At 48.1% G+C, this 26,117-nt stretch overlaps 9 protein-coding genes across 10 annotated transcripts; 4 read left to right on the top strand and 5 right to left on the bottom strand.

Annotated features, from left to right (window-relative positions):
- Window positions 1–306: 306 nt before the first annotated feature.
- On the top strand, window positions 307–2,998 carry ONS95_007709 (uncharacterized protein; the record flags this gene model as incomplete). 2 transcript variants are annotated; one of them, XM_058501228.1, is made up of 4 exons in its annotated part: window positions 307–1,180; window positions 1,236–2,145; window positions 2,269–2,613; window positions 2,666–2,998. In XM_058501228.1, exons 1-4 carry the CDS (start codon window positions 879–881, stop codon window positions 2,996–2,998), a joined length of 1,890 nt encoding a protein of 629 aa, XP_058362545.1. In that variant the 5' UTR covers window positions 307–878. The 2 variants fall into 2 exon arrangements, with proteins under 2 accessions (XP_058362545.1, XP_058362544.1); XM_058501227.1 differs by having other exon boundaries at window positions 307–949; window positions 1,013–2,145.
- Window positions 2,999–3,035: 37 nt separating this feature from the next.
- ONS95_007710 (uncharacterized protein) lies at window positions 3,036–5,302 on the bottom strand (the record flags this gene model as incomplete). The annotated part of the gene is made up of 7 exons (XM_058501229.1): window positions 5,018–5,302; window positions 4,859–4,878; window positions 4,718–4,806; window positions 4,246–4,659; window positions 4,062–4,196; window positions 3,900–4,009; window positions 3,036–3,850 (listed from the first exon to the last, which is right to left on the bottom strand). Exons 4-7 carry the CDS (start codon window positions 4,266–4,268, stop codon window positions 3,036–3,038), a joined length of 1,083 nt encoding a protein of 360 aa, XP_058362546.1. The 5' UTR covers window positions 4,269–4,659; window positions 4,718–4,806; window positions 4,859–4,878; window positions 5,018–5,302.
- A 1,989-nt stretch (window positions 5,303–7,291) lies between these two features.
- ONS95_007711 (uncharacterized protein) lies at window positions 7,292–8,437 on the top strand (the record flags this gene model as incomplete). Its single annotated transcript, XM_058501230.1, has 2 exons — window positions 7,292–7,643; window positions 7,761–8,437. 2 exons carry the CDS (start codon window positions 7,292–7,294, stop codon window positions 8,435–8,437), a joined length of 1,029 nt encoding a protein of 342 aa, XP_058362547.1.
- A 194-nt stretch (window positions 8,438–8,631) lies between these two features.
- Window positions 8,632–10,175, bottom strand: NUO49 (NADH:ubiquinone oxidoreductase 49kD subunit; the record flags this gene model as incomplete). Its single annotated transcript, XM_058501231.1, has 3 exons — window positions 8,632–8,654; window positions 8,719–9,454; window positions 9,504–10,175. The coding sequence occupies 3 exons, from the start codon at window positions 10,173–10,175 to the stop codon at window positions 8,632–8,634; spliced, it is 1,431 nt and encodes a 476-aa protein (XP_058362548.1).
- A 120-nt stretch (window positions 10,176–10,295) lies between these two features.
- RPC40 (DNA-directed RNA polymerase core subunit rpc40) lies at window positions 10,296–11,815 on the top strand. The gene has a single exon (XM_058501232.1). It carries the CDS (start codon window positions 10,901–10,903, stop codon window positions 11,777–11,779), a length of 879 nt encoding a protein of 292 aa, XP_058362549.1. The 5' UTR covers window positions 10,296–10,900; the 3' UTR covers window positions 11,780–11,815.
- Window positions 11,816–11,993: 178 nt separating this feature from the next.
- On the bottom strand, window positions 11,994–13,212 carry ONS95_007714 (uncharacterized protein; the record flags this gene model as incomplete). Its single annotated transcript, XM_058501233.1, has 3 exons — window positions 11,994–12,799; window positions 12,853–13,149; window positions 13,209–13,212. 3 exons carry the CDS (start codon window positions 13,210–13,212, stop codon window positions 11,994–11,996), a joined length of 1,107 nt encoding a protein of 368 aa, XP_058362550.1.
- A 97-nt stretch (window positions 13,213–13,309) lies between these two features.
- Window positions 13,310–13,622, bottom strand: ONS95_007715 (uncharacterized protein; the record flags this gene model as incomplete). The annotated part of the gene is made up of 3 exons (XM_058501234.1): window positions 13,310–13,346; window positions 13,400–13,501; window positions 13,558–13,622. 3 exons carry the CDS (start codon window positions 13,620–13,622, stop codon window positions 13,310–13,312), a joined length of 204 nt encoding a protein of 67 aa, XP_058362551.1.
- A 247-nt stretch (window positions 13,623–13,869) lies between these two features.
- On the top strand, window positions 13,870–16,974 carry TEL2 (telomere binding protein; the record flags this gene model as incomplete). The annotated part of the gene is made up of 3 exons (XM_058501235.1): window positions 13,870–14,722; window positions 14,772–15,221; window positions 15,275–16,974. 3 exons carry the CDS (start codon window positions 13,870–13,872, stop codon window positions 16,972–16,974), a joined length of 3,003 nt encoding a protein of 1,000 aa, XP_058362552.1.
- Window positions 16,975–17,736: 762 nt separating this feature from the next.
- Window positions 17,737–24,602, bottom strand: ONS95_007717 (uncharacterized protein; the record flags this gene model as incomplete). Its single annotated transcript, XM_058501236.1, has 9 exons — window positions 17,737–19,730; window positions 19,786–19,903; window positions 19,952–20,189; window positions 20,254–22,127; window positions 22,191–22,232; window positions 22,304–22,464; window positions 22,518–24,176; window positions 24,229–24,324; window positions 24,383–24,602. The coding sequence occupies 9 exons, from the start codon at window positions 24,600–24,602 to the stop codon at window positions 17,737–17,739; spliced, it is 6,402 nt and encodes a 2,133-aa protein (XP_058362553.1).
- Window positions 24,603–26,117: the final 1,515 nt, after the last annotated feature.

The raw sequence follows: 26,117 nt of genomic DNA on the forward strand, positions 1-26,117 counted from the left end.
ACTCGCCTTATTAGTAGAGAGGGCCCCGCTACGCTAAAGGACCTTAAGAGCTCCTACTGGATAAGAGCTCTATACAAACAAACACAGCCCTTACTACACTAAAAGACCTTAGAAGCTCTATAGTAAAACTAATAATACGAAATATATATATATATATATATATATAAGAATCTTAGTTAAGCTTTTCTCTTCTTTTATTATTATAGTTATTTATATAAAGCTTTTAAGGTCCTTTAAGCATAATATGTTTATTTATATAGAGCGTGTCTTTAGATTTTTTATAGGCTACCTCTTGTAGATATTTCAGCGTCCTTTAGTGTAGTAAAGGTAGTATGCGCTGCTAAGATTGTAGCCTAGGCGCATACGCCAGGCTCCCCCACCAAAAATCGATTGCGCATGCGCTGCTGTAACATGCGCAGGTGCGCCGGTGAAACACTACCTACCGAGAACATGGCCAACCGAGAATTCGAATTGGGAAATGTATTGACCTTCCTCACCCTAAGGGACGCGCCCGCCACAGAGTCTCAGCCGAGAAAACTCAGTCTAAAGCCTATGAATTCCTCACACGCTTTTACCGTATTCTCGGTCCAGGATATAAGTACTTGTCATCTTTGTACTATCACGTGATATCAACATGCGCGGGGGGGCTGTATGTTAGATTAGCAAGACAATGGTAACGTTCTCAATGTCTTTTGAAGCACTAGGAGATTGCATACTTTTCTTTATTTGAATGAGTGTGGCACCTGTACTTGAGTATCAAGTCTCGAGTCATGTCCAATCCCTCAAGCCTCAGGCATACGCTGAGACACTCCACTTTTCAATGCTTTCACCCTCCACAATGGATTATCTCCAGCTTTACAGATAATCGCATCCTCTAAATGGAGACATCAGGCCAACGACCTGCTCGGAAACCAGGAGCGCGCGCTCCACTGGCTTGTGTCAGTTGTCGGTATTGGCCCTCTTACTCGCCGTGTTCTGGCCTCGCGGATATCCCGTTGACTCGGCAGTACAGGAAACGTAAGACCAAATGCTCTGGCGATTGGCCTTCTTGTAGAGCATGCAGACAGAGGTCACAAATATGCCATTATGCGGGCAACAATCCCCAGGCTGTTATGCAGCGGCAGCTCCTTTCGAGGCCAGACACGCCAAAAGCCGGAAATGATGATGACCTCTTGCTCCAGTAAGTGTTTCATGTCACATCAACGTGTAAGACTGGAGGATTAAGGTTATTCTAGACTTCCAAGTCGAGAAATTGTGTTTGACGCGTTCAAATTGTACTTCGAATACTATGGAGATTCAATTTTTTGCTTCCTCAAGGAACATGTACTGATGAACGATCTCGAACATGGGAAAGTCGCTTTGAAACTTCAATTCTGTATTCTTGCTCTCATGGCAAGGTTCATCGAACCCTGCTTTACTATCTATAACGGCACGATCGAAGCTAGCGAGCACTTTGCAGCTCTTGCCCGGGCTTCCATGATTAACACTTTTGACGAGATCAGTTTGCTTAATATGCAATGCAACTTGATCCTGTGTGTACACTGGACAGGTCACGGCGATGAGCACCGAGCATGGTTCCAACTCGGAGTTGCAACTAGGATCGCACAGTCCATGAGGTTACCTTTCGAAGATTCATTCGCTCAGGATGATCTAGCAACGACCGAGATCAAGCGACGAACTTTTTGGACATGTTTTACTCTGGATCGTCTCATGGCCAATGGTGGGGACAGAAGATTAACTTTTGATATCTCATCAATAACAACCAGACTTCCGAGTACAAGATCTGACTTCCTTCTTGGGCGGAAAACATCTGCCAGTGCCATAAATGACAGAATTGGAACCGATGAACCTCTTCTGGCATATACAATTCGAATTATTGATATTTTAGGAAAAGTAGTGGATTGGTCCGGTGCCGGTGGGAGACATAATGAGAATCGTGTCCCATGGAATCCAGAAATGCCCATCTCTCAATTCGCAAAAGCTCTGGATACATGGGAAAAGGCACTCCCAAGCCACATGTGCTTTAACGAAGCAAATCAGGAAGCACATATTGCAGTTGGTGAAGGCAAGTCGTTTTGCACAATGCATATGCTTTTCTACAATGCACGGGGCCATCTCTACAGGGAATACATCCCGGTCGTCATAGTATGTATCTCGGGTTGCCCCTTCTTCCCTTTTCGAATGTCCCAACTTTCAGAGCCATGCCTGTCCTCTTGTGAACAAAGAGCCGCAAATATAGCAGTATCCTAACTCAAGCTTCACCTATAGCCTCCTGGATGGGATCCGGGAACGGGACCTTGTGACGGTCCAGATTTAGAATTGCATAGCCCAAATCCGAACTGGTGGGTTTGTGCTATAAGAAATGGAGTCTCGTCCGCAGTGGCGATTTCAACTATTTACAAATCCATGGCTACAGCAGACCTCATGCCTTTGGTCAACCCATTTTTAGGCTATTGTTTGATGACATCCAGCACTTTTCACATTTGGTGTTGTCTCAACGACTGGAAGAGCTGCGAGGGTTTGCTGATGGGGGAGCCTGTCAAGAAGATCTTGATCGACGACCTTCGACATCTTATTCAATGTCAAGAAAGCTGGCCAGTGGCAGCTTACTGGGTAAATTTGGCAAGCCTCGAAATAGTATCGGATACTGTTTGACATTCTATAGGTCAAAGCGCTTCGCATCGATTTTGAACAGAATAGTCTAGTCAGCGGAAATAATACACTCCCAAACCCCGGGGCCAAAGCACTGGTCGACATCCGCTCGAAACTCTTACATTTTGGGCAGTCGGTTGAAGAGCCAGAAGCATGGAAAGGCTATTCACCCACCCATGGCCACGACATGTTTGATGTATTCGCGGGAAAAGTCTCAACTCAAGAAGTCGAGGTACAAGAGACGAATATCATGGAGCAATTCCTCACCTCTGACGACGTCTTACTAAACGAGCTCTTGGGAATGGGGTACACCTATTCCGATTCTACTGGAAATTACATGGAATGATCGCTCGAAAAATGAGAAAGAGCCAAAAAGAACCATCTTACAGTTTCGCTGCTGGCTTCAACACTTGTTCAACAAGTTCCTTTGCACCTGCAGAACAGCCATAGGACGACTGATATCCCCAACCACCATGACCATAGTTATGCACAACCCACGTATCACCAATTTTCTCCTGCTCGATCCTCACTCCTGAGATCCTGGTTGGTCTCAAGCCAACACCGTGCCGAATGATGTCCAGAGCCTCGATTCCTCTTCCCCCAGTCAAGGCAGGGCATAGCTCGACAGCTCTCTTCATAATCCTAGTTGCAGTCGAAGGATCAGGCTGAGATTCCCAATTCCCGAGCTGATACGTTCCTCCAAGGACAGTTCCGCCTCCTGCAGCCCGTGTCATCATGTATGAGAGCTCATCGTCTGCGTCATCCGTTCCTGAAATTCCCATCATGAACCCTGGATCATTTCTCACCACAACAACTTGTCCACGAGCTGGCACAATGCTTTTGTCCATGACACCGCCCAATTTTGAAGCGAGAAGCCCTGTACAGTTGACAACGACATCTGCTTTCTTCCCCGAATGATGAAGCTTGGCAGCATCTGAGATGTGCTTCAAATTTGCGCGCTTTAACGTGCTGCCATTCTTTACACACTGGCCGACCAGATAAGGCAGATAAATCATAGTGTTGATACACACAGACGTAAAAGCGGTTCCGGAGTCCACTGTTTTCGGGAGCTCAGATGTTGAGAGTACTCTGAAATTAGGAGCAACAGTGTTGAACCACGAGTCCACCTTGGCAAGCTCTTTGGACCATTTTCCACTTGCGGTGTCATCGTCCTTCTTTCTGTGGTAATTTATACACTCTGGGCTAGTCAACTTCTTCCCATCGAGCTTATGAGGATCAAGGCATACCTTGAAAATGAATGCCGGCTTCTGGCACCTCTGTTGCAAGTCTTTTCAGTTCTGGCCAAGAGTCACGTTCCCACTGGACTTCTGCTTCATTGGCTACCTTATGGGCGTGGCTAGAATATCATCAATAGTTGTTGATGAAATGAGAGCTTTGGATATACAAACGGCATATAGTTTGCACCAGCCCACGGAGAAGTGTATTCGATATCGTAGTCACCAGGCATGTGTTTGGCAGCGATGGTTACACTGTGGCCATCCTTGGAAAGTAGTAGTGCAGTAGTCAAGCCAGAAACTCCAGCCCTTGGTCTTGTCAGCTGTATGGTATCCAATAATAATCGAGCGAACTTACCCGACAACCACAATGTTCGCCATCGTGAGACTTACGAAAGTATGGGATGGTTGGAAAACCCTTTAAGCAAGAAGCCGCCTATCCTGGGAATGACGACGACTGGACAGTGAATGCTTTTGAATTAGCCTAGAAAGATAATGGATGAAGTAAAAATCCCCATAACCAGTTGTGTGGACCTAGTAAAGTAAAGAGGATTGTCGAGCCCAGGATCGAAGAACTTGGCTACGAGATCATTCCTAAATTAGGCTTGGGGACACATCCGTCAAGTTTAGTCAATATTTCGCCGTGCCGGATAAGCCGTGGATAGAATGCGAATACCGAATTGACAGCAAGAGAGGAATCATGGAGCATCGATTCGTGGTGGACAACTGGCATGTTTTGAGCTGGTGGGAGAACATTGGCGGGGTCATACAACTGTTAGCACATCGATGGTCGGCTTGCCATTTCGGGATATCCGAGCAGTTTGACAAACCTGTTACGGTACCAGACTGAGCCTCTAAACGTTGCAAACATTCAAATGGAAATTATTTGCTGTCAGCCCTAAAGCACTTTGCGGGTTTCCTCGGTCCAATAAGTCAGGCGAAAATTCTCCAGTTGTCCTGAACCATCTCACGTGAGTGTCACGTGGATCCCCTGAAGAGTGTCAACAAAGACCGGCTGCTCGCTTAGAGCTTGGTTTTACGCTTTTCTTGTAGTTGAGGCGAGACGTTCAACAAATGGAATAATGTGATAACCAAATGAGATCATAATATGAGAGATCTGGTGTTCATACTGTGACTTTGAAAGGATCAAGGCGACATAATGTAGAAAGAAACTGTCTGTCGACCAAGGAGATCAAACACGTCCAAATTATCTCCCAAAGAGCAACCTAGGTTGGCAAGAGAACACTTTGAAGTTGGGATGGAAAGTTAAGTCTCTCTTGGAGGGCTAGAATGGAGTAAACTCAAAGATGTACTCGAAGGCAAGACACGTCCGTGAGACAGAATGCCCGAGGCCCCGATGTAAAAGTGACCATTCGGGAAAGAGATCATATGCCTACCACTGTAGCTATATAGACGCTAATTTGCAGAGCATTGATCGCAAGTTGGTTCGCCAGGGCGGGAATCTCTAAATTAAGTTGGAGCATCGATTTACCAAGCTCGTTTACCGCGAGCTGCCCTTGATGCCCTGTTGGTGCTGCCCGTTCAGTATAATCTGCTGTCAAATGAATGTTACGGATCATCGTCGAGGTGGAAAGAACGATGATAGATACAGAGACCGTCGAAAGGGCCTATGCCGGCTATAATTTGGAAGTCTTACCAATTCAGTACAAGGTATTTCCTTAAGCCAACTCCTGTCCTTTCAGCTCTTACAACGCACATGCAACATTCATAGACATCCTTCACGGGGCACAACTTTCAGAATCAAGAATTGACGAATATTTGTTAGTCGCAAACTATTATTCAGGCTTGATTTTGATGCCTGCAGCTGCCTCTTTTCCTGAGAGAAGCATTTATCCAGGATTCAGAGATGACTCCGTCACATGTTTTTGATACTTTCTGTCAGTCGATACTATCAATTAATTTGGATTCGTTTGCTCCGTTAGAACTAAGTGACAAATCGCCAGCCTGGAAGCTAAGGCAGTATGCAATTTTCACCAGGATCAGTCTTGTCACTTATAGACTTTAAACTCTGCTCACGAATTCGCAGTATATCTAGCTTTCCTTAGATCACAAGTTGGTACTGATATTTACACGTAGCTGGAAGAGATAGTTCAAAGTTACATGATCATGACTTCTTTCCAGTAGCTCCTAATCCTCTTCTCTAACTGCACCGTCATCCATAGCTACTAGAGTACAACACGGCTAAACATGATGGCGGTTATTCTTCGTTCAAAGTATGCCTAAATATGTCCAGTAGCGTTTTGTTTGGGCCTCATGGGCCAGTCCAACAACATTCAAAGAATTATTGAATCCTACTTTGCTCTTCACTCTTATCCTCCTTCCAAATTCACTTGTCCCACAATAACTTTCTTTATTGCGTTATTTGCAGCAGCGTGCAGTATTTGCAGCCTTGTGCTATGGAGTTACTTGCAACACCAGGTCCACAGCATTATATAAACTCGCCCTCTTCCCTTTCGTATTCTTTCTTCTTCTTTTTCTTCAACAACAACAACGACAACGACAACCTCTTCTACAACTACTTGACTGCAAAGCAACCCCAACTTTCAAGTAATCTTCTCCCTCTTCCCCTGAATCAGCTCGGCATACTTAAAGTGAGCTAGCTTTTAGTGTTAACCTGAGTTCTTCGACGTCAATCTCCCATCTCTGCATCATCGTTATCAAACCTCTTGTCTCCATCAAGTACCTCTTACTCATCAACAGTCATCACCAACACCTCTATCAGACACACCTTTAAGATCACTGTTCGTCATAAAGAAGGTAAGCAAAGCACGACAACTCAAGCCAGAGTCAAGACAACACACACGTCTCTTTGTGCGACGCAGGCAAAGCAAACGGCTACCTTCACTCACATTGGCAAGGCAGACTCAAATTAAACCACATGTATTGGCGGCGTACTTCTACAGTCATCTTCTAGCAGCCAGGGACTCCTTATCAAAAACATATCCTAGGCTTCTGGACCCAACGACAACCTCGACTCTACCTTCACTATCCAACTCGTCCAACATCAAAGTGATTCCTCGAGAGCTGATTGTTGAATACGCGTTCGCCTTTGCATCTGCTCTGGCAGTTCGTTCTTCGTAATAACCAGCACACCAGACCAGACGCAGGCTCTATCTGTGTGCCCTTTGATAATCTCACAGAGTCAACTTTCAGGTAACGCGACATATTTTATCTTCGTTGCCTGCAGCCTTTGAAAGAATGAAAGTGCTTCATTGGAGAGCTGATTGCCTCACAAAAGTAAAGATCTCAACTTGGCTAACTCATGCGCCTCTCAGACCATTCCTTCCCTCTGCTCTTAGACAACTTCAAATCTAATTTTTCAAACAACCATCTCTCAAATAACAACAAAGCAACACATACCGTCTTAGCCACACAAATCAGTTATGTGTGTCAAAGAGTTTCTTGGATACAACTGCGGCCACTGTGCCATTCCCTACTTGCGCCAATGTCCTGTCAGCGCCTCAAACCCAACCTTTCCGCCTTGCAAATACCCCGCGGAGCGCCCCATCTTCACAAATGAGAATTGCCATCCTTGCTCTAGAGTTCTCTGGAACGCAAAGGTTCTGGCAGAGGAGGAAGCGCATCGCAAGAGACATCAATTAGGGGAATGCGACTGCTCGGTCATCTTCGATGCTGCTGACCGAGAGCGAAGATTGAGACCTCGAAGCACCAGAGGCAAAGGAAATGCCAACGAACGTGCACAGGGCGAGCCTGTGGAGGCCGGGAGAATTGAAGGTATGGGCTCCTACTTCTCAGGGTTGTGTTAAACACTTTCTCCTATGGTTGAATCCGAAATAACCTGCCCAGCCTTGTCTTAAATATTGGTAAGGAAGCACAGCTAATTTCTTCCAGGCAAGCGTTTCCGTGACGGAGAGCGTGGGTCCAGCAATTTTGGATATGACGCACATCGCAATAACGATGGGCCAGCTGGACCACGTCCGTATGAATATGGAGGTGGTGGCGCCAGAGAGTCTCAGCAAGAGTGGGCTCCACAACAATCAAAGAGCGGCATCACGTACGAGTACGCGGGTTACCATTTTGAAGGTCCTGGCCCAGTACGTTCTGACATGGAACATCTTGCTCGTGGCTTGGGCATCCCACAAGGCGGCTACGTGCCCCCTCAATACCTCCACTCCAATACTCTCATGATGGACCAACCAGGTGCGGGTATGAAATGGTACCCGGAGAAACAGGGCCAACTGCCAGTTCTTCCACCATTTCCAATATTCCCAACAGTTCCGAGTGCCCCAGCTCTTCCAAACATTGCCGCTATCATGGATGCGCCCCCTCTAGCCCATCCAGATCAATTTTTCGGTCCAGCCGAGCTCTCTTCGTTCCAAGCTTATCAAGAGGACTATCCGCGCTTCATCAAGAAAAAGGCGGCCTCAGAGCCAGCCGAGACTCGGAACCCATCATTCTCTCCAGCCAGTGATTCGACCCAAGTCCATGAAGATGATGTAGGAATGAATGATGAAGAATCTCCTTTGGTTGTCAGCAGCAGCGGTGTGGTCAATATCATGCCAATGTAGGAAATTTTACCCAGTAAGTGAGACGGCCCAATGGTCTTTTGAAAGAGTGTGCTGGCATTTGCTAACTCAGCGATGAAGACTTGTACAAACATAGGGCACGCTTCAACTGTATCACCACTATGTACAACGAACCACCGGTATACCCATTGCCTGTGGATTCCAATTCTCAATCTCGACCTTCCATTCCTCGCCATTCAGCGATCTACTTCTCCAAAGACTGCATAGAATGTTAGCGATCATTTCCCAAAATACAGAGACGCAAACAAATTTTTTAATCTTACCCAAATCCATTGTCCCGATGATAGCCACTGCGTCCGCCAACAGATGTCCCCTGGAAATTTGGTCGAAGGCACCTAGATGAGCAAACCCGGGAGCTCGAATCCTGCATCGGTATGGTCTCTCACTTCCATCACTCACAACATATACCCCCATCTCTCCCTTTGGAGCTTCAATTGCTGAGTATGTTTCTCCAGGTGGCACAGTGTATCCTTTGGTGAACAACAAGAAGTGATGAATCAAGGCCTCCATATTCTCCTTCATGGCCGCTCTGGGAGGAGGAGAGACCTTGTAGTCCTCAACTCGGATTGGTCCTGCAGGCATCTTGTTCAAGCATTGATGGATGATGCGTAACGACTGTCTGAACTCCTCCATTCTGCACAGATAGCGATCATAACAATCACCATTCACGCCCACCGGAACGTCGAACTCAACCTCGCCGTACGCATCGTAAGGCTGACTCTTGCGAATATCCCACGGTACGCCCGATCCCCGAAGCATCACACCTGACAATGAGTAATTCAAAGCATCTGCTGCGGAAACAACTCCAATTCCCTTTGTTCGACCAATCCAGATACGATTGTCCGTAAGAAGTTCTTCAGTTTCATCGATCCGGTCTCCAAACTGGGTGGCCCACTGATAGATGTCGTCAAGAAGTCCAACTGGAATGTCTTGATGAACGCCACCAGGTCTGACATACGCGGCATGCATGCGGGCTCCGGAAACTCTCTCATAGAATTCCTGCGCAGATTTAGCATATATTATTAGAAAACCAATAAAGCATATTTACCATAATCTTCTCACGTTCCTCGAAACCCCACAAGAAAGGCGTAAGAGCACCGACATCCATTGCATGAGACAGGACAGACATCAAATGGTTTGAGACTCTAGTGAGCTCGCCATATAACGTCCTGATCCATTTGGCACGCTCTGGGATTTCAATGTTCAGTAGCTTCTCTACGGCTAATGAAAAGCACTGCTCATTCGTCATCATAGAGCAGTAGTCCAACCGATCGAAATATGGTAGGGCCTGGAGATATGTCTTGTATTCAATCAACTTCTCGGTACCACGGTGCAGCAAGCCCACATGAGGATCCGATCGCACAATTTCCTCTCCATTAAGCTCCAAAATCAATCGCAACACACCATGAGCAGCAGGATGTTGTGGCCCGAAGTTTACAGTGTAATGTCTGATCTTGCGGTTCTCAACGGCTTCTCCATCGGGGAGGTTCGAGTCGGGGGTGATATTCATGTGCTGAGGGTCATCTGGATTGGTGGGATGTCCGAATTTCTCATCGACCGGGATCAATCTCGTGCCTTCATATGGTTCTGCATATCTCCTGGCGGGAGCTGCAGAGAAGCAGCGTATTGAAGCTCGAGGAGAGGAGGTCGAGGGTAGTGCGGGTCGCAGAACGAGGCGTTTGGCCTGGCGGCCGGCCAGCCGGGTGAGGGAGGACGCCATGGAGGTCAAGGAAAGAGAAAGACGGCGTTTGCTTGATGATTGTGACCAGACTTCCCAGGCGTCTGCGATTGAGGTAGAGGGGAGAATTGACCTTGAGCGTTGAGGTGTCGCCCCAATTGATGTATTGATGATGAGGTACACTCAAAATAGGCTCGGGTCTAAAATGCTCCTAGCTTCCATTCTAATCGCGCTAATCGTACCTTCCTATGTACCCTGTCTTCAAAATTTATTTCATCGGCATGCGACAGGACGCCCCGCCGTGACTTGCAACATCGCAAACCCATTCAGCAAATATGGCACCTTACCAGCCGTCGCAGGCAGAGCTGGATCGCAGAAGAGTATGGTGCTTTTTCGAGAATCTACAGAGTCGTTCTAATGTGTTTCCAGACCGTAGGGATTAACGCCGAAACCGTCACAGATATCACCTCGACCGATTTCCCAGGCCATGTACGTTCATATTGCTTCTTGATCTTGTCACAACACAGACGCAAATCCTCTACATTCTACTGCATTCTAAAGAAGAGCCACCAATTTACCTCCAAGGGTCTGTTGATAGCGTACAAAATGCTAATTCACCTGTTCAGTACCCCGGTGAGGACCATGCATGGGATGCCCTGAAATTTCGTGAAGCCTTCAAAGTCGAATTTCACCACAATGAACCCACCGAATCCTCCTTCTCCCTAATAGGAATCGATGCTTCAGTTGCCAATGCCTTCCGGCGCATCATGATCGCCGAGATCCCCTCCCTCGCTATCGAAACCGTCTTCGTGAACAACAACACTTCCATAATTCAGGACGAGGTTCTTGCTGGACGCCTAGGTCTTGTTCCGTTCAAAGGCGGCAAGTCAGGACTTCTAGATTATTTGAAATGGTACAAGAAGCCAGAAGAAGGATCTGGGGATGATAACGGGAATTACGACTACAACACTATTTGCTTGGACCTCAAAATCGAATGCACGCGGAACCCACAGGCGGAGAGAGGAGAAACAGATCCATTAAAGCTGTACCATAATGCTCATGTCTACGCCAAAGATATCGTGTTCAAGCCGTTCGGACAGCAGCATAGGTATTTCAGCGGTGACAATGCCATTCGGCCTACGAATCCCGATATTCTGATTGCGAAATTAAGGCCAGGACAGTGTATTGATGTGGAAATGCATGCGATCAAGGGTGTGGGAAGCGATCATGCCAAGTACTCGCCAGTAGCTACGGCTTCATACCGCCTCCTACCTACGATCAACATTCTGAAGCCAATCTTAGGGAAGAATGCTGAGAAGTTTGCAAGATGCTTCCCTGAGGGTGTGATTGGCTTTGAAAAAGTCACCAAGAAGGAGGCTGCGAAGAAGGGAAGTGGATACGAGGGGCATGAAGGCGAGAAGAAGGCCGTGGTCTTGGATACGATGAAGGATACCGTGAGCAGGGAATGCTTGCGGCATGCGGAGTTTGAGGGCAAGGTTAAGCTGGGCAGGATACGAGATCACTTCATATTCTCCATTGAGAGTTTGGGACAGTGGGACAGTGATGAGCTCTTTTTGGAGTCTATCAAGGTTCTCAGACTGAAGTGTGATAGTATGAAGAGAAACTTGGCGAATATGGCACGATAGGGCAGAAAAATCATGATTTACGGGCATTGCAGGAGTTTATGGTTCTGGCGTTTGAAAGGATTTTCGATAGCTAATAGAGCAGACGCTCCTGTTTAGATAAAAAGCCAATTTCTCATGGTTTCGTAACCTCGTAACTGCATCCACGCCCACACATCTAAGCACTACCGTGGTCGTGCATGTTGTCGTAATATTCTTCCCTTTGCAATTTTTCCGGTCACACCGCAGCGCCATTTGCCTTTCTTTGGCCTAGAATCTCGCGAGAGAACCTGACCTTAAATTTAAAGCTCACAGCACCAAGCGAGGGATCCGTAACTCCAATTTCTTCACCATCTACAATGAGGTCATACATTTTCTTCTCCAGATTCGGCATTGTTTGCAGTCTTAAGCTCTCCGGATTTTGGAAGTAAAGAGTCTTGCTCTCGGTACGAATGGATGGCTTTTTCAGCTGTGCTTCCGGTCTTGCCGCCAAAGAGTCAATGAATCCTTGCAAGGTTGAATTAGGGTCCACCTCGAGACCACGAGCGAGGTTTCCGCAGACTGGGCAGTCATCCTTCTTCTCGTGCTTAAACGTATAAGTGTAAATGCCTTCATTGCCACTGTACATCATGTAGTTCTCTTCCAAACCTAACGATGGATTTGTCTGTGTGGCAATTTTGAAGGCCTCGTTGCAACAGCTTGCTGCAATGACTGCATTGGTAGATGCAATAGCGGGGATGATATTCTTGACAACTCCTTGAGTCAGAGAGTAGGTGACACCAGATATGTTAAAATCTTTAGCTCGAGCCAAAGCCTTTTGGAATAACCATGTGATTTGTTCTGGGTCATCGTTGTCCAGCTTTGGAAACGGCTTCTCTTGCTCCCAAGCGATGATATGTGCCCACTCAATGCAATGTTCCGGCTGGCGGGGAATAGTAGCGAGTGTGCATAGTGGAACTGCGGCTCTTGGGGCGTGCATATCAAGCTGGCATTCGATACAAGAGGTCATGGTTGGAAAAATGACACGGGATTGACCCTTGAATCCTGTAAAGCATTCAGTCTTAGAACTACATGACTTCCACAGAAGAACATCCTACCTTCGGTGCCTCCATCAATCAAAGGCTTGAGACTCTCTGGATTTTCCTCATCCACCAAGTTCACAAGTGTTGAGTTGATCCATCGGCGAGCTTCAATGCTGTCCAAGCCACAGATGACAAGATTAAACATCATGTAGAACTCGTCATCTTTGTCCTGAATCCTGCAGTTATGTGGTGTGATTGTGACGCCCGTGACTCTCTTCTCAACAAATCTTGCTGCAACTTCGGCTTTCGAGCTTCCAACATCGCTTTGCCGGAAAAGGAACTGGCGGTTGAGGTTCGAGACGTCGATGGTGTCTTCCCATGATCAGTAAGATGTCCCTAGAAGGGCGACGGGAGAGGAGTTGAAGACCTACCCATATCAATGACATGGATGTTCTTGAAACCTGACAGAGCTAGATTCTTCAAAATCTCACATCCAAGTCCTCCTGCACCTCTGTACAGCAATTAGCAGCTGTTACACCTCAAAATGTGCCCAGGCAACCAACATGACCCTATTGCGAGGCATTAGCATATATTTGAAGAGCTGGAGTCTGCCATAACAGACAGTATATTCATTCTCTCAATATTTGACGCCGCCTCCTCACTCGTCTCGAAGTCTTCATCGCTGAAAGGGCCGGCATGGCGGAGGAAATTGTCCAAGTACAACCTGAGGAGGGGAAGTCAGAGTCAGCTCTGTAAAGACTTCAGCGGGTTAGGGCTCACCATCGTGATCTGACATTCGATTCAGGCGCAGGTATGGTACCGGAGACCATAAGTGGCTGCGACATTGTGGTCTGCAGACTGTCGAGGTTGAGTGTGCGCGTAGGAAGACAATTGAAGGTGGGACTTTGTTGACTTGGGGATGCTGAAGGTGGCGTTCTTATCGCTTATCCGACTACAGTAGCGCCACTAGCCACCTCGCTCGCTTCATCAATCCTCCTTTCATCTGCTTCTTCACTTACTCTATGACCATCCAAAAGGTCGCCGGCGAACATTTTCGAAAGAGAAATACGTTACAGGATTCCTCATGTCGATATGGAAGGCTTGCTCACTCCCGTGAGTACTTCTTACAAAGATGAAAATAAACCAAACGAAGATGCTCTCGTCGAAGTTGTCAAGGCACCAGAACCCAGATCGAAATCCTGGTTCCAGACTGCATTAACACCTGCAGAAGCCCTGGAGATACTGCGGAATGAACCAGATTATGGCACTCTGATTTTTGTTCTAAAATTCATCGGGAAGAATAGCCAAGATTTCGATATCACTTTACCTAGCCCTCTTGCAGCGCAATTAGTCCATACCTTAGTGTCAGACACAGTTCCCAACTACTGGCCTGTACTGCAAGAATCCTCAAATGGCAAGAAAGGGAAGGCTGGAAAGCACTGGCATATCTCATCAGACCTCGAAATTCTACTTTCGTGTCTTCGAAGTGTCACGGCTTTGAATGCAATCCTGCTGAGTCTCAAGCAGCATATCCAAAAGTCAAAAGAACTCAAGAAAAGCATAGGCGGGCCAAAGATTCGAGATATCTTGGCCATCAATTTGCAACTTTTAGAAGCAATCCTAGGAGGAGTCAAGACAGTAAGTGTAATATGGAAGACTATCTGCGCCACGCCAGATCAGCCAAAGCAGAAGGGTGTCTGGAATGAGTTCTTGGGGCTGGCAGCTGGCGGCAAGATATTAGGGACTGCTGCAGAATCAGAAGATGTAATCAATGATCTTAGCGAGAAGATTGGAGAGAAACATTGGGTAGCCCATGGAACTCTGTATAGCCGCTGGCTGTCCCAGAACATTACGTACTGGGCGAAGAATCTCCCGATCGATTCTGAAGATGCTTGGCAAAGTTGTGCTGAGCTTCTCAGCAAGTCATTTCGTCTTGGACATACAGGTAACATGTGTTCTGCATGCGCTACAAAGCTACACTAATCAGATCACAGACAGCATCATGAAGGAACTTCTGTCCTCTTTACTTCTTCAAGAGAAAGAGTACAAGCCTCAGTTTCTAAAGCTTGTTGGATGTTTGCCAAACTTTGAGCAACGAAACTTCCTTTACTCCCTTCTCAAAATAGTCTCTAGAGACTTCTTGTCTTCTCCAGTAACGACCGAAGCGGATCCTCAATGGTGGAAGTCGGATGCATCAGTTGTCGCTGCAGCTGCGCGCCTCATAAGTCTCGTGGTTGCCGAGAATGAGTCTCGCAAAAACTTGCTCATATCCTGGTTGACCAACTCATCCGGAGCTGGCGTTGGGGATGGTATTGCAATCCGAAGAGCTGTAATTATGTCACTTTCTGTGGGAAAATCCGATATTGAGGCTATTCTGGAAAAAAGCCTGGCGCAATTTGGGGACCAGTTGTACATCAGGCACACTCCCACGTTACAGCAAGAAGGTAAGTCTTCCAAAATCACCATGACTACGTCTGCAAGCTTACCTTCTACAAAGTACATGCACAAGTCCTACTCCTTGCGGCGGGCTATGTCCACCGGAAAGCCCCACTTCGTCTTACGATGATGATGAGATCTGGAAGTCACCTGGGTGTGGTTTCAAACCGACTTGCCGCTTCATCTCCCAGAGCGCGTTTCCTCGGTATGTGTGTCGGAGAGGCTCTTTCCGGTTTAGTTGACAAAGGAGACAAGAAAATGGACTTCAAAGTCGATGAGATGAGCACAGATGAAGCAAACTGGTACAAAAGCCTAGTCAATATATTCGACAGCGTTGGATCTCTTGACCCATTCAAGACTGGAGCAGTAGCGAAGGTATTCAAGAGACAGCCACAAAGATTCACTCAACAAGTAAAGAGGGTCCCGGTACCGACGGGCTCAAAAATCATAGCCATCGAAGAAATTGACGACTCTGAGGAGGAAGGATCAGATGATGATGATCTCACTCCATACGCGAAACCTGACTCCGACGCTGAAGACTCCGATGAAGACGCAACGTTGATCACCCGCAATAAACCCACAGCTCCGGTCTATATTCGCGATCTCATCACCTACCTGCGAGATACGGAAAACTACGACCGTCAAAAGCTCGCCTTGACAACAGCTGCACCACTAATCCGACGAAAAGCTAACTTTGGTACCGAAGTCAGCGCTCACGCTGAGGAACTTGCAGCGCTGCTAGTTGGCCTTCAAGACAAATACGAGATCGACAATTTCCAAGATATGCGAATCCAAGGCATGATCGCTGTTCTGATCGCTCTACCCTTGAAAATGGGACAGTGGTTCTCGAAAACCTTCTTCGACGGCGACTACTCCATCTCTCAACGAGCGTCAGTCCTTACGACTTTGGGACTGGGTGCGAGAGAATTGGGCGGCTTTGGCAGCGAAGACGAGTCTCTCACAAAGATGAAGAACCTCCCATCAACAGCCAATCCTTCGTTCCCCAGCAAAACTCTCCCACCACACATCCACACGCACTACACCCCTCGAACGGCAGAGCCCAAGAAATCACTGAAGTCAACACCCATCTCCGCCCTCGACACCCTCACTACAAACCTCTCCAACACCATGATCGCCCCAATTGCCACCTCCCTCGCGGATAAGCTAACCGGTCCCTCCATCCTCAAAATCCGCACCTTCTCCAGCCGCATGGCCGTCGAAGCCTCTCGTAAGAAACCCACCACCAACGCACTCGCCCAGATCGTCTCGACTGGATTCTTCTTCCCGCTCACAGGTCGCTTCTCCTTACACCTCAAAACGTTTGGAGCTTCCTCAACAGCAAATATAACGTTCCATCCTTACCTATTGTCGCTATTCCTCAAGACTCTTTCTTTACTTCTCCATGCTTCAGGGCCAAACACGCTGTCACTCCCGCAAATGACAAGTGAGTTCTGGGATTTATGTCTGGGGCTGCGAGCACAAGCGGTAGGAGACGTGATGGTGCTTGAAGCGCTACTGTTCAGTTTCCTGTCGATACTGGAGGTCAATGGAGATAAAAGGGGATTAGTGGAGGGGTTTGGGCGGCAGATGTTGGAGACGCAGGAGTGGGTTGAGGGTGTGTTTGGGAGACTAGGGGCTGGTGGGAGTGAGGAGGACGAGAGGGCTAGGATGCTGGCTGCAGGGGTGTTGGTGAGGATTAGGGAGAATGTGGAGAAGTATCAGGCACTACTTCTAGGCGACATGGCTAGCTTTCGAGGTTGATCAATTGTGTTTGGGATTCGAGGTCTTGAATACAAATCCTTTTGTCAGTGTAAAAGTGCAGAAAGGCCTCAACAATGTGTGGTCGAGAAAGGAGACGGGTTGAGCCGCGCACATAAAGTGTCAAACTTCTTCCCTTCATACTTATAAATTACACGCTGCAAGTAGAATGAACATTAATGATCTAGAAAAGCACAATCAAAACACTCCATTCTCCCATGGCACAGTCACATAGCAAGCATATCAATTTCAAATGGTGTATTTCGCTCACTGTCAGTATCATCAAAGTCATTTAACTCCTCCCATGCCTCCCATTTCATCCCATGTCATCCCATTTCATTTCTTCCATTTCCGATGTAATGCATTAAAAAACAAATTTACTCTTGCAAAACTGCAACGGCATCCTTGTTATCCTCCCTGTAAAAGATCAAAGCATTAAAACCCATCGCTATGAACCCTTGCAAAATGTCCATAAAGACGCCTCTTTCTTAATTCAGAGAGTGCAATGCCGCAGCAGTGCAGTATCGTATCGTGTCGTATTATAACATATTATACTTAAACTTAGACATATAGAAGGGAAGTTTCCTGCCGTTCTTGCTGTATGTTCATGCCATCAATTCAATGACCTCATGGTAGGCTGGAACAGACATAGCACCATGGTTCCATAATTGCTGTCCCCGCCATCAACTGAATGACCTCGTGGTAGCTAACACGAAAAATCGCCTCCATTCACTCCCCAATCATCAATCACTTGACCGCTCTGCGTCATTGAGAAGCTTCGCGACGGTCAAGTTTCCGGTTTGAATTGTGTCGTTGAATGACATCGTTCGAATCATAGACGTCCTTGAAAGTCTCCAATTGCGAATTCATAGCGGCTACAATTCTAGTAATCTCCATTGTCATCTCACTCTGAGAAGCAGTGCCAGTCAGTGATGACCGCGACGGATGTGGTGGTAGATCGGGAAATCTCGGTATAGGGAATGAGTCAGACCCTGGAAGCGGAAGTTCTTCTGTTGGGGGAACTGGGGGCGGTGGGATCGATAGATAGTCTCTGTCATCTGCTCCATCGTATTGCGGAATCCGGTTACGGTTCTCTCGTGTTTCACTTGGCCCTGGATTAACGACGTAATAGCTGTCATCAGAATCTTCATACGACAGATTTCTGTCGTGGCGACTGCGACCATTTGGACCTTCGGCATCAGATGCAGAAAAGTCTGACATTTCGGCAAGCTCTTGAAACGCGTTTCCATTACGTAGACGTGGGGGCATCGCGGTCTCGTCCGAGACGTAGATCGAAGGCTCCCTACCCACTTCAACTGGGACCGGCTGATACAGTGATGCATGCTTCTCGAGCTCGAAAGGATTTCCAGATGTCATCTGCTCGCTTGTAGCAGAACCAACATCTGAATTTGCAGTCGATGGGCGACGGAACTCTGGTACCGAATCCGGCATACTCATGTCTAGATCAATGAGAGACTCCCGCATAGATAATCTCTCCAATGTGGGCTGTACTGGGCCAAGGCCGCCACCAAAAGCTCCAAGGGGTTCAGTTGGATGGTGAATCAGCGCGGGACGTCCACCGGATCCGGGTGTCATTAAGGGCCTGGGAACTTCGTACGTAGTGGGAAATCGAGATACCTCGGGCTCTGCGGATGCTGGAGCAGCCATGGAAGGGAACTTCCAATCTTGTGTTCGCCGATTGTTGTTTGTTTCTGCAGGGTCGCTTAGCGCTGGCCTACTAAAATCATGCAGAGTCTGGTTGTATTCGTCCTCGATCTCCTCGCGTCCACGTCGCCCAGCCCTAATCGTATCCATATCAGGGAAGCTCGAAAGGCCGGTTTCTGGATCGTGACCTCCAAGATCTATCATGGTATCACGGATTGAGATTTGCGCTGAATCATCACGCAAGGGCAGATCTGAGCGGTCAGATGAGCCCGACTCTCTCGGCTCCATCATCATATTTCGGCCATAATGTGCCTTACTGTTGTCATCATAATTAGACAGCGTGTTTGGATCGAAGATCTTCTCCAAAGGTGCGACCGGAAGGCGTGACAGGGCCTGTGGTGGTGGTCTTCGCCGTGAAACCTTTGGGGGAGGACGAGTGGTCTCATCCACGTAACCAACAACCTGAGGTCCGTATGCTTCAATGACATCTTTGACCCCGTATTGGCCCCAAACATTGTCTGCGAAGTATTCAGTCCCATTGAAATTCCACTCGTCATCCTGTGAAGCAGAAGCTGGAGTAGATCCTTGTGCACCATGTGCCATGAACAAAGACTTCCGGCTGCCACCTCGCGATTCCCAAACTTTGAAAGACCCAACGAGTGCCTTTAGTGTTGACGTCGGATGCGAGGAGCTTGTGTTTGCGATGTATGGGTGTTTTTGGACCTGATCGATGGTAGGACGCGCCTTTGGGTCTTCTTCAAGGCAGTATGCAACAAGGCTTCTTAGCTTGTCTGAGAATTCGCCACCTTCAAGTCTGGGTGTATAGGTCTGTAGGTGACTGCCAAGCCGCTCATAAGTTACTCCATTTGCAACGTTGGGAGGATAGCCAGTTGCGACTTCGAATACCATGGATCCAAATGCCCATATGTCAATCTCACTTCCATAGCTTGGAGAAGATCCAAAGAGTTCGGGAGCCATCCAATGAGGAGTTCCAATAATAGTAGATCTCTTGTCGAGCTTGCTCTCAATGACTCCTGCAACACCAAAATCACAGAGTTGCACATCGCCTTGCTCGGTGATCAACACATTCGCACCTGTTTACATTGGTCATCTACCGAACAAGCAAGGAGATCATGAGATATGACTTACACTTGATATCACGATGGATGATGCCGGCTTGATGTACCCACGATATTGCTACCGCGACTTCACGAAGGATGGGGATGATCCATTTCTCGTGAAGCCCACCGGGCGAGGTAGGCTTCATCTTTTGTGATATTAGTAGTGTGTGCCATGACGCAGTAATCGTACTCACGAGTGTTGCCACGCTTCCACCACCACAATACTCGGTGATCATCCACATCGCCTGTAGGACAGGTAGCGCATCGATGACTAAGTTTATGTTCTTCGCATTGGCCTCGCTCAAGAGCTTCAAAGCGGCAACTTCTTTGAGAAACTCGCTATAGGAGTCTGCGTTCCGCGGATTAATAGTGTCACTCTCATCAATATCAATGATCTTGACTGCAACGACAGCTGCGGATGCCATGTTTTTCCTAGAAACGAGGATATGAGTAAATGTGTGCATCTACAGATCGAGGTAGTTGAGAGTTGACTTACGCCTTGTAAACACGGCCAAAGCTTCCCTTTCCAATCAATTCCTCAAGCACGTAAGGAGGTGGCTCTTTCTTCAACCTGTTGCATTCCTCGACCACCTTCGCCTGCATTTGACGAGCATCTTCGATGGCCTTGAGACGAACGGCGCTGACCTCTGGAGACCGGACTGTGAGTCTGTTTTCCATGATTGGTGATTTGCCGATAATCACCGCACGGGGTCGTGGAGGGAATGTTTCAACAGGCCCGCTAGGAGTGATTGTAGTTGTCGTGTCGGCTGGTTCGAATGGGACAACACAATTGAGGTCTTTGTACTCTTCAAAGAGTGCAGACGAAGGTAATGGCGCTCTAGGAGAACCTGCCCTCTCAAACGGATCCGGGGCAGGAGAAGGAACGTAGTGTTTATCGGTTGGGACAAGTGGATAAACTCCCAAGAGCGTGCTTACTGTTACAGCCCGAACGGTCAAGTCCAAGGCGGGAGAAGAAATAAACTCTGACTCGTCTTGGAGCAGTGGATGCAGACCCAGCGGGAGGCTTGGAGCGCTTTTTCGATCAGAACAGTCCGCGACGTAAGAGTTCACGGGCTCTCTGATATCCTGAGACAATTGACGTGGAGAAGGCGGAGGAGATGGCGGTAGGGGTGAGGCTGCCAATGAGGAGAATAGAGATGAGGGCCGGACGCGAATTGGAACCGGAGTCGTGGGGGGCGAGAACGGAAGAGGTGGTAGAGGCCGAGAGGGAACACAGCGGAAGGCGATGGGGACACGAGCAGGAACAGGAGGCAGCGGGCGGGGTCCAAGTAGAGGTGGTCGCGACACCGACAACAACGGTCTACCGACGAATCTGGGACCACGAGCGCGAGCGCGAGTGCGGGTGCGAGCGTGAGCACGTGGATGTGGACTGACGGTGCTGGTCTCCTTGGGTTGAACGTGAACGTGAACGTGAACGTGAATGCGGTCCTGAGTGTGATCTTGGTCACCTCTGATACTCCCCTCCTTCTCGTTCTCGTTCTCGTTCTCGTTCTTCTTCTGCTTCTGCTTCTTCTTCTGCTTCTTCTTGTGGTTGTCCTCCCTCGGTCTCTGGATGTTGTTGCTGCTGCTGCTGCTGCTGCTGCTGCTGCTGCTTTTGCTGTTGGTGTCTCCAGCCTCGTCTCTCGAGGCACGTGGATGTGGGGTCTTGGCCCCCTTCACGCCCGCGGCTACCTCTGCTCTTGCTCTTGCCCCTGCATGACCAAGCGCCGGAAGGGACCCTGAGGCTGGCCGCCCGAGCCGCCCTGGCATTGGTCCCTCTCCCTCTCCCTGTCCCTCGCCCGATCTAGGCTCAGTCAGGGTCTTTAACCGAAGTGGCTGCAGAGTAGCGCCCATGCCAAAGCGAGTCCGACGACATCGAGATCGCGGTTGACCACCTACACCTACACCTGCACCTACACTTGCACCCTCGTCAACAACACTTGTACGTGCATCGCCAGACGACTGCTCTTGCTCCTGATCCTGCGACAAAAGTTGCTTTTCAATCTCTTTCTTCTCATCGTGATAAAGTCCCAGCTCAAGCCGCTCTGCGCGAGCGCGACCAAGCAGAAGCTCTCGTGTTGGCAACACTGGCAGCACCGGAGGTCGATATTGCAGTCTGGATACACGTGGACAGTACTTCTTGCCGCGCAGGAGATGCTCATCAAGCTTGTCCGGAGCTCGATTGTCAGCAACCAGCCCGAGGCCGTGTCCATATTGTGCTTGATCATCTGATCCATTATTGCCAGCAACAGGAGGCACCGAGAACGAGCGGTGGTCTCGATTTGGTGAACAAACCCGCTGGCTCAGAAGTCGAAGTTCCTTGAGTCCTTTAGTCTTGGCTTTGGGATCCGGATCATTCGGTTCACCACACTGCACGACAGACACGTCAGTATGTGCAAGTCCTTTTCCCACACTGACCTGGACACAACTTACCAACGCTGGATAACGAGTATTGGCCTGAAGATTTCCATGAAACTAGCGCCAACTGTCAGTTTTGGCTATTTTGATCCAGCTCCAGACGTCGCCCGGGAACCAATAGGACTCACAGGCATCTGAACGGCATCCTGCTTGCTTACATTTTGGCGCTGCTCGGAAATTGTAGCAGCACGTCCTTGCATACCGCCGATTGTATTGGTCTTAAATCTCCTCCTCCTAGGCGGACCTATAGTGAAATCTGGATTATTATTGAGGTCGAATGCCATGAACACTGGACGAAATTGAATCAGTTTAACTTCGCAACGTAATCCGAGTAAGAAATACCTTGCTTGGACATAGCAATACTATCCTTCCTTGCAAACGCTTCGTAACCCTGTATGGCCCTTTTATTGAGGCGCTGTAGATCTTTTCGTACCAGCATCTCCTCCTCTGAGGTCCCAAGGAATTCAGGTCGGCGAAGAGCCGTGATGGGTTCAACAAGATGGCTAATGGCTGCTTCTGGATGATGATGAGAGTTGGTTCCATGAACATCGTCTTGGTCATGGAGTTTTTCGCTAGCCACCCGTCCTTTGTCGAAAATCCTATGATCAGCGCCAGTCTCTTCAATTTCTGGATCTTTTATGGCTTCCGTAATTACTGTATCTCGAGGAGTCTCTTGGCTGTGTCTCTCAGAGTTGCTCTCAGAAGTGCTTGAAGAATGAGTCGCCTGAAACTCATCTTGCGCAAGGACGCCAGATCCAATCACTGCAATCTCCTCGCGTAACTCAACTTTATGTTTGTCTTCGAGCTCATGGAGCTCACGGAGCTTACTTTCAACCGAGAGATGTTGTAACAGGAGTTCGGATATTGTTGTTTGGTGCTGACTGCCGCTGGCTGTTGAGCTTGACTTGATGTGGTGGTCACCCCAATCTTCTACTCTCGGAGCTTTGGACCGTGGAGACTCCTCACCAGAGCTATATCCATTGTCCTCTTTCCAAGCGTTGAGGTCTGCTTGATCGCAGCGTCTAAGTGTTCCTACAGGACCCGAGGAAGGATGTTCTGCCGGATCAATCTGATTTGAGACTTCGATTGGCTCCGCAAACGGGGGACAAGTGTCTGCTATAGCATTATGGACTCTCTCGGAATGATTCCAGAGGTAGCCAGCTTTTCGTCGCACATCAAGATCAAGTGTGTTGGTCCCTCTCACCCGAGCTTCAAGGTTCTGTCGCTCCAATTCTTTATACCACGGGCCGATCTGCGACTCATGTGCGAGATCCGGCATAGGGGCGGGATCGTTTCCAATCACTCCTTGTAGCCTAGCAAAGGCGTACTTCCGACCCTGGATTTCCTCCGGAAAGCTCCTGTCGTGACAAAACACCTGAACTCCCAGGTCGAACTCGTGTTGGAAGTACTGAGTAACACGGTGGCGAACATGCTGCTGTACGATTGTAGAATTCGCCTTGTGAAGGAGTTTTAACTTGCATCTCCTTAAAACGGCTCGGGCATCTCGCCATGTTGAATCTGGAAGATGCATAGCAGTTTTGGCAAGCGAAACCAGTTTCTTACCAAAACGACGATAATTCAACGCGTTGGAAAGTTTGCACGATCTTCTATTGGGTCTGCCTTTCGCTCCGTTCTTTGGTACTGGAGCAAAATTTCCAAACAAAGGCTTTTCGGAACTGTCGAAAACGCTGTCAATAGGTTGGACATCTACTTGATCCCAACCTCTCGATAAGTGGGGAAGAAAACCGCTGAACATCTCCTTGGACAAGGAGAATATTTTACGCGGTCTCCTCTTCAAAACGTTTCGAGGAGTTGTCCGAGGTAGGCGAATACTTTTTCCGCGACTGTCGAACTGTACCGTGCTGAGGTTCTGCAATAACGGTTGTAATTCATACCTGCTATTGCATGGTCTCAGAAGTTCTCGAAAATATCTCAATCGTGGGGTTCTTTCGAAACTAGCTATTCTCTCAAGAAACCGCTCTTTTCTGATTACAGCGCGAGCTATTGTTTGTTGTTAGTCAGAAGATCCTTTGACCTCATGTCGCAGACTTACACTTGATAGTTATGTTCTGTTCTACTTTGTGCTCACCTCTCTGCCAGCGCAGTCGTTCGTCTGCAAGAGGAATACTGCTCTCACAGGGTGGTTTAGCTGTAGCTGTTAGACAAATTCGCTCCACAGCTCAACAAGTGAGGATGTAATTACTTACTTTCACGGTCTCTTGTCTTCGAAAGCTCAAACTCCCGTCGAAGTCGATTTAGATAAGCTGCTTTGCGGAGACGGACTCGAATCCGATGGCCAGCCCGCCAGGACTCAATATTTCTGTCGCGGGTGCAACAATGATCCCTCCCCCAGGCAGTATTTGAGAGAGGCCGAAAGAGGCGGCCATCTTCACACCTCATCGAAGGTAGAGGTCTGACAAACCCCATTGTCTAGATGGCGACTGGCGTACGGGTTTAGGAGTGGACCATCACCGGTCGCGACGTGTTATCAATGATTGAGAAAGAAGAGAGTAAGATCGCAAGCAGGCAGATCTGAAGGTGTGGAGTTGCGCGAAGCAATGCTTGCGCAACTTTGGAGGTGAATACAAATGTGAGCTTTACAAAGTCAATACGCGTTAATAGCAATTGTTTTGAATATCCGAGTGGGCCTAGTGGTTCAGGTTGTTGATGTTGATGAAGCTCGTCAACATCGCTTAAAGCACTCTACTCCTTCGCCTGACCTGGCATCGCACAACAGCCACGCCATAATTTTGCTTCATGTTTGCACCGTTTGAATGACTGCATTCTAACGAGTAATACTTCCCAGCAAAAGTTCTTTTCTACGTTGTGGCTCCAACCTTGAAAATGCCTCCCAGGTTGTATTGTAGCAGCATCAATGATGTTGTAGGGCTGATTCAAAAGCGGGCGCTAGCTTGCCAGTCACGCTAAATCGTTAGCTCAAAGTGTTAGCGATCCCATATCTTATCTTGAGGAACACCAAAAATCAGAAGCAACCCTAAAAAACGATGGCAAACAGCTTCTGATTCGACGCCCCTCTGACTAGATATGAGGTAGTCGGATCCTAGTGCTTGCCTGTGTGTGAGGAGCGGAAAGACCAAGAAAATCATGTACTGGTTGATCTCAACACAAACTCGAATGGTTGGACACAAACACTGCTAACACAGCACAGTAATTGTCTTCTTCAGTGCGAATCTGTCCGATTTGGTATGGACTTCAGATGTCACTCAGCTGAACTCAGATGGCCATCTTCAGCCATGCCGCTCCTCGTATCCACTCCTCGTATCTACTGCTTGACGACCGCCAAATAATGAATATCGTCTTTCACAGCCCCGTCCCAAATGGCACAAGGGAGAAGAAGTGGCCGTGAACCTCAAGTGCCCAGGAGGTAGAGGTAAAACCATGGAACTCTAAGTAACGTGTAATCGAAGTTGATTGAGTCGGAGTCTTGAGTGGAAAAAGTGGTAAGTAGCCATGCAGAACCAAGATCTTCTGTGGCAGAGCACAGCTTGCTGCTGTGAATGTTCGCACAAGGGCAGAAAGAGGATTCAAATAGAATCAAAGCATAGCTATTTGAACAGTACGACGCTCTTGCCGCGCCGTCATAGCCTTTTGGTCGCTGACGTCTTCGACGGATCAAGTACACTCCATTGACAGAGACAAAGCAGAGTCTGTCTCTCATTGTTAAGACGTCAAAACTGTGGACGCCTTCTTGTCTCAAGGTTTAATCTTATTCGAAAAATAATTTACAAAAAGAGGGTAGATCCTTCGACCGTCGAGCGTCGAGCGTTTGGGTGTAAGAAGTAACTCTGTTGGACGGGACATTTTCGCAGCGAGACTATGCTCTGTTTAGCTGCCCAAACCCTGGACTCTTCATTGTAGAGATATTGTAGAGGGCAGGTAGATTATTTACAAATACATTTCGTATCCCAGTGGATTATTCCT

This window comes from Cadophora gregata (assembly GCF_030347475.1).
Source record: "Cadophora gregata isolate MNR1 chromosome Unknown scaffold_2, whole genome shotgun sequence".
Lineage (NCBI taxonomy): Eukaryota > Fungi > Ascomycota > Leotiomycetes > Helotiales > Ploettnerulaceae > Cadophora > Cadophora gregata.

Excerpts from the sequence above, each read along its gene's own strand:
- RPC40 (XM_058501232.1), top strand. The coding sequence starts at position 10,901 with ATGATCGCCGAGATCCCCTCCCTCGCTATCGAAACCGTCTTCGTGAAC.